The 9,024-nt window shown below is 55.1% G+C and overlaps 3 protein-coding genes across 5 annotated transcripts in view; 1 reads left to right on the top strand and 2 right to left on the bottom strand.

Annotated features, from left to right (window-relative positions):
• The first annotated feature begins 401 nt into the window (after positions 1–401).
• LOC119267668 (pentatricopeptide repeat-containing protein At5g25630-like) lies at positions 402–3,413 on the top strand. The gene is made up of 4 exons (XM_037549097.1): positions 402–560; positions 1,040–1,164; positions 1,386–2,309; positions 2,381–3,413. The coding sequence occupies exons 2-4, from the start codon at positions 1,066–1,068 to the stop codon at positions 3,254–3,256; spliced, it is 1,899 nt and encodes a 632-aa protein (XP_037404994.1). The 5' UTR covers positions 402–560; positions 1,040–1,065; the 3' UTR covers positions 3,257–3,413.
• Positions 3,414–3,476: 63 nt separating this feature from the next.
• LOC119267669 lies at positions 3,477–5,625 on the bottom strand. Of its 2 annotated transcripts, XM_037549099.1 has the most exons (4): positions 5,482–5,625; positions 4,267–4,812; positions 4,003–4,188; positions 3,477–3,892 (listed from the first exon to the last, which is right to left on the bottom strand). In XM_037549099.1, exons 2-4 carry the CDS (start codon positions 4,747–4,749, stop codon positions 3,617–3,619), a joined length of 945 nt encoding a protein of 314 aa, XP_037404996.1. In that variant the 5' UTR covers positions 4,750–4,812; positions 5,482–5,625; the 3' UTR covers positions 3,477–3,616. The 2 variants fall into 2 exon arrangements, with proteins under 2 accessions (XP_037404996.1, XP_037404995.1); XM_037549098.1 differs by lacking the exon at positions 5,482–5,625 and having other exon boundaries at positions 4,267–5,287.
• Positions 5,626–6,528: 903 nt separating this feature from the next.
• The window catches only part of LOC119267671 (hydroxyphenylpyruvate reductase-like), an 8,539-nt gene continuing 6,043 nt past the window's right edge, over positions 6,529–9,024 (bottom strand). The window contains exon 2 of one of the 2 annotated variants that reach the window (XM_037549100.1): positions 6,529–7,180. In XM_037549100.1, coding sequence (XP_037404997.1) covers positions 6,662–7,180 — 519 coding nt within the window. In that variant the 3' untranslated portion in view covers positions 6,529–6,661. Of the gene's footprint in view, positions 7,181–7,374; positions 8,042–9,024 lie in introns of those variants that run through there. The other variant, XM_037549101.1, reaches the window with a different exon arrangement.

A 9,024-nucleotide genomic window follows, 5' to 3' on the forward strand; every position in this document is an offset into this window, starting at 1 on the left:
TACGGCCTAGACAGATCAATGCAAAGTGTGTTGTGTCTCATCTTTCTTCAGAGGCAATCGCCAAGAGGCGCCTCCCTCGCTCCGCTGCTTTAACTCTCTCCAAGAAATGAGAAAGGATAGAAATGAAAATAAACAAAAAGGACAAAGGGAGGGCAGGGGACGGACGTTAACGGGCTGGCCCCGAAACTAAAGTGCTCGCGGTGCAGATCTCGGCATGACATCGAACGGCCAAAAAAATGATTGAAGGCCAATTGTAAATCAGTTGACTGAAAAATAGCCAAACCGTAAAAAAAAACACCCCCCAGGGCATGGGTCCCACCTCAGGCTCAGGGTTCCCCGCCGAGCTGTCACCGGAGCGGAGCCCGCGCGCCCTTGCCTATCGTTTCCCAGCCCGGTCCCCTGCGGATAAAGAAAAACGAAGCGCAGCCCCTCACAGCCACGCCTTGGTCCGTCTCTCCCCCTTGCTCTTCCTCCTCCTCCTCCTCCGGCCATACCGGCCGGAGGCACGCCGTGCGGCTGACCGTGGGGGCACGCTTGGAAACTCTGCTGCTGCGAATGAGGTGATGTACCTAACCAGGCTGGCTCCTTCACTTGTGTTTCTGCCGCCGAGGCTGCGAGAGGATGGCGCTAGCTAGAATGAGTTTCCACCTCTTGTGTTTTGCTCAATTACGCCGTGGAGATCACCGGACGGCGAGCTCCGAACGTCCGCGTGCATCTCGCCCCCCTCCTCCAGTCTGCTGGGCGCCGAAGAATGGACGCCAACAACAAATTCAGGGATGCATGCGTGCTCACCTCACCTGCCGATAGATAGATAGTAAAACTGTTTAAACAGATTTATTTTTTTTTGCCAAGTGAGATAGATATGTGTGTTTTCCTTTCGTTCCAACCCGCATTACTTCAATATTAAGTACAGTACAAGTATAGCAAGCAACACTGAATGCAGAGTAGGTTTGTGTTCTGCATTTTGTGCGCTTCATTTGGTTTCGAAAGCATCATTCAGAATCATGGCATCTGAATAAATCCTGACACTACTGGCCAGGTTGAGGAGCATATAGCGGTGCTACAATGCTACAAGACGGCATACAACTGACGCCGGCCTCCACTTCCAACAGCACGGGCAAGACAAGAAACAAGGGGAAAGAGCTCAACGGATCCGCCTCCACGGTAAGCACCGGATTGCACCGGAGTACTAGATAAGAATGACAAGCAGCTGTGACCACATCTCAGTTCTTGCCTGCACATTTCGAGATATAGGGCGGGGGAAAGATAGATATCCTTGGTGAATTTTGTGTGATCGACTTCTCTACTCTTTCCGTGATTTTTGTGCCCATATTGCGCCTGCTCATCTCAAACAAGTCAAGAGTTTCCTTCTTTGGGTGCTCCAGGAGGAGGAGGAGAAGCGCCAGGGCAATGGCGGCGACGCGCAGCCGCCGCCGGCGAGCACCTGCACGACGTGCGCCAAGGGGCACACGTGCCAGGCCGTGGTCAGCCGGACGCGGGAGATGCGCAGCCTGATCGACGCCAAGAAATCTCACCAGGCGCAGGCCCTGTTCGGCCACCTCGCCGACGAGGGCCACCGCCCGTCCCTGGTGACGTACACCACCCTGCTCACCGCGGTGACGAACCAGCGCGCGTTCGAGGCGATCCCTTCGCTGCTCGCCGGCATCGACGCCGCCGGGCTGCGGCCGGACGCCATCTTCTTCAACGCCCTCATCAACTCCTTCGTGGAGGCCGGGCGGATGGGCGAGGCCACCAGCACCTTCTGGAAGATGAGCCGCCACCACCCGGGCTGCCGCCCCACCATCAGCACCTTCAACACGCTCATCAAGGGCTTCGGCATCGCCGGCCGCCCCGACGAGTCGCAGCGCATCTTCGACATGATGGCCGGCGGCGACGGCGCCGGGGTCGCGTCCACGGTGAGGCCCAACCTGACCACCTACAACATCCTGGTGAAGGCGTGGTGCGACCACCGGAGGCTGGAGGAGGCGTGGGGCGTGGTGGGCCGGATGCGGGCGCGCGGCGTGGAGCCCGACGTCGTCACCTACAACACCGTCGCCAGCGCCTACGCCAAGAACGACGAGACGTGGCGGGCGGAGGAGCTGGTGGTGGAGATGGTGCGCGCCAGGCTGCGCACCAGCGAGCGCACCTGGGGAATCATCGTCGGCGGATACTGCCGGGAGGGCAGGCTGGAGGAGGCGCTCCGCTGCGTCCGCCAGATGAAGGACGCCGGCGTCCTCCCCAACGTCATCGTCTTCAACACCCTCCTCAAGGGCTTCCTCGACGCCAACGACACGGCCGCCGCCGACGACGTACGCACGTGAGCTCAGAGCGAGCTCAGAGCTCACAAAACTCGATTGATTCTTGATCTTATGATGTGCAGGTTCTCGGGCTGATGGAGCAGTTCGGCATCGAGCCGGACATCGTGACGTACAGCCACCAGCTGAACGCCTTCAGCTCGCTGGGGCACATGGCGAAGTGCAGCAAGGTGTTCGACACGATGGTAGAGGCCGGGATCGAGCCGGACCCGCAGGTGTACAGCATCCTGGCCAAGGGCCACGTCCGGGCGCAGCAGCCCGGCAAGGCGGAGGAGCTCCTGGAGCGGATGCGCCGCCTCGGCGTGCGCCCCAACGTCGTCACCTTCACCACCGTCATCAGCGGCTGGTGCAGCGTCGCCGACATGGACAACGCCGCCAGGGTGTACAAGAAGATGCGGGACGCCGGCGTGCGCCCCAACCTCCGGACGTTCGAGACGCTCATCTGGGGGTACAGCGAGCAGAAGCAGCCGTGGAAGGCCGAGGAGGTCCTCCGGATGATGCAGGAGGCCGGCGTCAGGCCGAAGCAGAGCACCTACAGCCTCGTCGCCGATGCGTGGAAGGCCGTCGGCCTGGTCAAGAACGCCAACCGCAACCTCGGTTCCCCCGACGACCGTCGTCGCCCCGCCCCCAACGCGAGCGATCACGACGAGCCGGACCGCCGTCCCGACGACGACGACGACAAGCTGCAGAGATCCGGAAGAGCCAGTGAGCAGGCAACGAGTGATCCATCATCACGTGCCAGTTTCGTGCAGGTGACAAGCGCGCTAGGGACAGGCAGGGCTGGAGACTTTGCATCGTCGGCGCCGCCGTCGTCGTCGTCGCCGTGGCGATCGTGTCAGCTCCGACTGCGATCCTCGGGGTTTTGCAGGGAGCGAAGGCAGAAGCAGGGTGGGCTGTACAGTCACAGCATCAGCTCAATCAAGATGGTCTTCCTCAGTTAAGAGGCGGCCATGTTTGCTGTTCAGCACATGTACACTACTACCTGTAAAACCCAATTCTTCCCCAAAATTTATCTCCTGACCGTAGATGCTGGTCATTTTTGTATGATTCTGCACACACATTGGTCTTCGATTCAGATGTCTCACTCTCACCATTCCACAGATCAGACTCCCCTCAAACAGCATGTGTGATCTATGATACCAACTGAATGCTATGCTCTCAATCAAACACTGATGCTGGAGAATTATTAACCAGATGGTTCCAATGCCATGAACGACCACAACAATATCTACACGATCACAACCATTATACGCTCTTATACTTGTCAAAATTAACAACATCTCAAGCAATAGATTACCAAATCAAGAGTAGCTGCAAGCAGTCTGGGTGATCATGATGGGCTTGTCGGTGAGAGAGCTCACAAGAACCGGGCATCGCACACGCTTGGCGTGTGTCACCCTGACAAGCCTGCCGATGACATACCCTCTCGTCCTCACCGCCAAGTCCACGGTGAGGGGCACGCCGTCGGTGTCGGTGAGGACGAAGGTAGCCCCGGCTCCGTAGAGCGGCGTCTTCTCGCCGTGCAGGGTCACCGATGCGACGTGCCGGCTCTTCTTCGGCTGGTAGAACTTGTCCAGCTGCAGAGCAGCAGCAGCAGCAGTAGGAGGCGGCATTAGCTACCGGAATTCTGACGGAGGAACTTCAGAAAGCGGAGTTCCTCTCTGATGCTTTTTGGCGTGCTAATTACCTGACCGCTGGCGATGGGTATCTGGGAATAGTAGAGCTGGATGGAGGTGGAAGAGACATGGATGCCGAACATGGTGGAGGGGTTGTGGACGTCAATCTCGAGCGAGCAGTTCATCGTGACGAACTTGGTCGGCACTCCGGTGCCGTCCGTCCCTTCGCCGGCGTAGAAATTCTCCACTCTCAAGCTCTGCACAGAACCAAACAAATTCTAAGGTTGTGTAATAGAGGGAGATACTGAATTTAAGGTGGCAGAGATGAAATGCACCTTGACGAGGACGCTGGGTTTATCACGGCGGGCGGCGCCCCAGACGACGAGGCAGACGAGGGTGAAGGCGAGGACGAGAACCGATAACCAGAAGGCGGCGACGCAGCTCCTGGAGAGCTCCCGCTCCTGGTCCACGCCGGCGTCCTCGGCCTCCTCCTCGTCAATCACGTCCACCTCGTGCCACCCCTTGCCGTGGCCGTGGGGGCGCTTCCGGGTGGCGGCGGCCCGGCCGCCGCCGGTGAGGTTCCCGGAGAAGCGGCTGGCGGAGGAGGCCCTGGAGTGCGGGCCGATGGAGGACTGGTGCGACGGGGAGTCGAGGGGGCTGTTGTACACGGGGGTGGCCTGCGTGGACGAGGACTTGTCGCCGTCGTCCCGCGAGTCGCGCGACGGGCTGACGACGTAGTAGGCCGCCCGCTTCGGGGACCGCGACGGCGACGTGGTCGCCAGGCTCGTCACGTCCGAGTCCGACGTCGTGTGCTTCATCGTCCCGTCGCGCGGCGGTGCCACCAGGAGGAAGGATTTGATTTCTTGGAGAAGCTCACTGGCCTGAAACGCTTGTGGAGCAATGAGATCTTGGAGGGCAATAATCATCTGAAGATTGCAAGTTTGACGCTCGCTTATATGGGAAGAAAAGGGAAAACGTGAACGCTTTTGGTAAGAATTGCAATAATTGAAGGCAAAATTTTGACGCGCTATAATTGAAGAGAAAATTAAGAGTGAACATTGATTGAGAGCGGGACAAAATTATAATCTCGTAGACCAGGATTGTTTGGGAATTATTAACGTAGCACGTCGATGAAATCATAATCCCGCGCAATTGCGTCAGCATGTCACCAAAGAAGAAAGAAGAGAATTGATCATCAGTTGTCAATGGACCAACTTCTCTGTAGCGCACGAATCAAATCGATGAGTTACGTAATCGGTTGGTTTCGACCGCGATCCCAGCCGGCAGCCGCGACCGGACCGCCGGAGAAGTATTTTTCTGAAGAAAGAAAACGAGACGCGGGCAAGATATCGATGATCTCATGCATGATCTGACGTCCGCCCCGCCCCGCCCCGCCCCCCAGAGAAGAAGAAAGAGGAAAGGAGAAGATGAAACGGCCGGTACGGTGGTCGCTTGGATGAGGAATGATGATCGAATCATTCGACCTCTCTCCTCCAAGAAGGAAGAAACAAGAGGAGGGGAGAGAGAAAGAGATTGGCGGGAGCACTCGCCTGTTCTTCGCCCACGCAGACGCCGATGGAAGCGGGCGGCGCGCGGAGGGAGGCTGCAGTGACGCGCGAGGAGCTCGGGCTGGGTCTGGGGCTCGAAACGGCTCGTCAAGTGGCGCCGCGTGCTCCTGCATGCTCCCTCCCCCTTTGACGCATGCAGCTGTTCGAGGGAGGGAGGGAGGGAACGCTGCTTGCTTGACCAGGCGCCCTTACACGTGGGCCCCACCCGCCTGTCAGCCCCGGAGCGTGGAAGACAGCTGCTTCTCCTATCTCTCACTCTGTACAAGACGGTGATATCAGCTGGGTCCGAAGCGGTCGATCGAGCGGTCCGTGCCGTAATGCGAAACAAACTGCAGACGGACGGTCAAGGAAACGTGGGGGGTTCGCCGAGCCCGGGAAGCAGCGTCCACGTCTCGTCGCCACCATACACGGTACGCCTACACATACCCTAGTATAGCAGAGAAGAAAACCATGCCATGTACCGCCGCTCAAGGATCAATGTATGTATGTACGTACGAACGTTCTTGGCTCTCGCGACGTGCCCAACCGCCCACTCGGTCCATCTGCCGCAGCTACTCCCTCCGTTCCTATTAGTTGTCGCTTAAACGGATATATATCTAGTATTGAAATACATCTAGATACATCCATTTTAAAGACAATTAATATGGAATGAAGGGAGTACATCTTAATAATGGATCCATCCTTCGTGCAGTGCAGTCCATCACGCATTCACGCGTGTCGCCCGGTAGGGGATCGCGACCTGTCAAAGGATCAGACGTGTACAACGGACACCTCAGTGAGGATACCACAGTGCTGCCGGATCCCAAAATGTGAAATGGGGTACTCCTCTCCTCACTCGGGCCATCGTCCACTATCCTGTGCGTGCGCGTTCAATGCTCCAGCCATCCGTTGAGCGGCCATGATGATACGCTGCCGCTGGGCTGCATTTCCTCGACCAAGGAAACCGGCCGGGCATACTATACATAGCACGGCATCGGCATCGACACAAGATAACAACTCCAGCCCGAATACATGGCACCGGCATCGGCATCCCAGTAAGAAATCAAACTTATTGACCTTTCTTTCTCGTCGAATGTTCACCGATCGAAAACAACAGATTTCAATATGATCCCCAAACAGAAAACATCTTGTCGTGCTTCACTTCTTCATATCCTGATCATCATCAGACAACCGGAGTCAGCAGCGGCTTCTTCAGAACATGCGCCTCCAGGTTGCCCAGGACCAGGTCCGCCATGGCCTGGCGCGTCTCGTGCGTCCCGCTCCCCACGTGGGGCACCAGCACGACGTTGTCGAGCGTGAACAGCGCCTCGGGCACGTTGGGCTCGTCCTCGAACACGTCGAGGCCCGCCCCGCCGAGGCGCCCCTCGACGAGCGCCGAGACCAGCTCGGGCTCGTCAACGTGAGGGCCGCGCCCAATGTTGATGAGCAGGCCCTTGGGCCCCAGCGCCTCAATCACCTCACGGTTGACGATGTGCCGGGTCTGCTCGTTCAGCGGGCAGGCCACCACAAGGATGTCGCTGTTTGCCGCCAGTTCGACCACGCTCGGGTAATAGGTGTAGCTGGGGTAGTCTTTCTTTGTTCTCTGGTAGTAGTTGACTGGGCAATCAAAGGCCTCCACTCGGGTGGCAATGGCAAGCCCTATCCTGCCCAGCCCGATGATGCCCACTCTCTTGCCACTGAACTGCAACAGGATAAACAAAATCTATGAGAAAAACGAGCCACAGATGTTCTACCTGCTTAAACAAGGAAATATAAGAAAGAAAGGATCCAAAACGGAATGCCGAGATTGCATGCCCCGACCACACACAAAGGTACCAGCAAGTGAAGAGGGACAGATGCAAATATCTCTGTAAATATATGAATAAACTTTGGAACTGATGGTCTTATTTATCATGGTTGATTGCATATCAGACATAACATATGATGTCTTCCGAAAACAATAGATAATGCTGAGTTCATAAACTAGACAAAAAACCCAGAGTTTGGATTACAAACTGTTAACATCTGGGAATCCCAGTAACAATCAGATGACTGGGGTGAGTAAGGGCTTATTAAGAGCATGTGCCTCTAAATTCTTCAGAACCAGATCAGCCATTGCCTTGCATGTTTCTTCTGTATCACTTCCTACATGAGGGACCAAAACAACATTATCTAAACTGAAAAGTTGCTCTGGAGCAAAGGGCTCATGCTCAAACACATCAAGGCCTGCTGCTCCAAGGCGTTTCTCAACAAGAGCAGACACAAGCTCAGGTTCATCCACATGTGCTCCACGCCCAATGTTTATGAGCACACCATCTGATCCTAGCGCATCCATGACCTTACGATTGACAATATGATGCGTCTCGGCATTAAGCGAACATGCTACAACAAGCACGTCACAATTGGCTGCCAGGTCAACAACATTCGTAAAGAACTTGTAGTTTGGAAATGACTTCTCTGATCTTGAGTGGTAACTGATTGAGCAACCAAATGCTTCAGCTCTTTTTGCTATGGCTAAGCCTATCCTGCCAAGCCCAAGAATGGCAACTCTTTTACCACTGAACTGCAGAGAAGTAACGAGAGTCGGTTATCTTTTGCTCTTTGGGGAAACCAAATCTACTATTAGGATCACATGCACCCCCAACCTTTATATCTACCACAAAACAGTAACCAGCATCGTCAGCTATTTCATGCTTTCATAGGACAGCCGTTAGGCTGATATCTCATCATTATAATCAGTAGCAGATCAATCTTGCAAAGGACATTCTCTCCTTGAGATAGCTGCATCTGAACTCTTTTGTTTTTCAAATGCAGGTGCTACCCCCAGCCTCCACATCCATTGATGCGCGCAGCCAAAAGTGCACCTGAATGTGTTGCATTGTTTAACAGGAATCCACTCGCACTGAAGATGTCCTTCAATGTTTTAAGGGAGCAGGAAAATGGCACGGTGACAGGAGCATATTGCACCATACAGTTCATGAAAAGTTCTGGTGGGTATTATCATGGAACCCTTGGTTGGTATGATGCATAAACTATCTACTTAGCCATAAAACACTGGAGAACATGACAAAACATGTCGCTATCAAGAATAACGAGTCGACGAGTCAAGCCAAGGTTGAGACTCATAGACTAATCATGACTGGTCTAGGCTAATGCTGGACTAGTCGACATGGTACTGTAGTACTCAACTACTAACACATAGTACAGTATACAATAAAAATTGAATGCATGGTTAGTGGATGAAGAACCTGAGGCTCTGCCAATTGTAGTAGCTATTCATCAGGAAGTGGATGAAGTAATCAACTGTTCACCTATCTCTACCTACTAATAAACCAGCGATCGCTTCTGGTCGTACGTCGTTAGCATTTTTGCAGAAAAGTCCCTAAGATTTGTGATAATCGAACCCGCAGTTCTCGTCATACCTCAGCCCGAACCGGTACGGCGGAGAAAAAAAAAATAGCCCGGCCACCCGCACGACCCTGCCTCCCAATCCCATCTTCTGCAGCGCGCCGCCACCTCCTGCCCAGCCCAGCCTCACCGCGCGCC

The sequence above is a fragment of the Triticum dicoccoides genome, chromosome 3A (genome assembly GCF_002162155.2).
Source record: "Triticum dicoccoides isolate Atlit2015 ecotype Zavitan chromosome 3A, WEW_v2.0, whole genome shotgun sequence".
Lineage (NCBI taxonomy): Eukaryota > Viridiplantae > Streptophyta > Magnoliopsida > Poales > Poaceae > Triticum > Triticum dicoccoides.

Coding starts and splice junctions, on each gene's coding strand:
- LOC119267668 (XM_037549097.1), top strand. CDS start 1,066: ATGCTACAAGACGGCATACAACTGACGCCGGCCTCCACTTCCAACAGC. Junction 1,165..1,385: donor TCAACGGATCCGCCTCCACG/GTAAGCACCGGA, acceptor TGGGTGCTCCAG/GAGGAGGAGGAGAAGCGCCA. Junction 2,310..2,380: donor ACACGGCCGCCGCCGACGAC/GTACGCACGTGA, acceptor TATGATGTGCAG/GTTCTCGGGCTGATGGAGCA.
- LOC119267669 (XM_037549098.1), bottom strand. CDS start 4,857: ATGATTATTGCCCTCCAAGATCTCATTGCTCCACAAGCGTTTCAGGCC. Junction 4,189..4,266: donor AACCCAGCGTCCTCGTCAAG/GTGCATTTCATC, acceptor GGTTCTGTGCAG/AGCTTGAGAGTGGAGAATTT. Junction 3,893..4,002: donor TACCCATCGCCAGCGGTCAG/GTAATTAGCACG, acceptor GCTGCTCTGCAG/CTGGACAAGTTCTACCAGCC.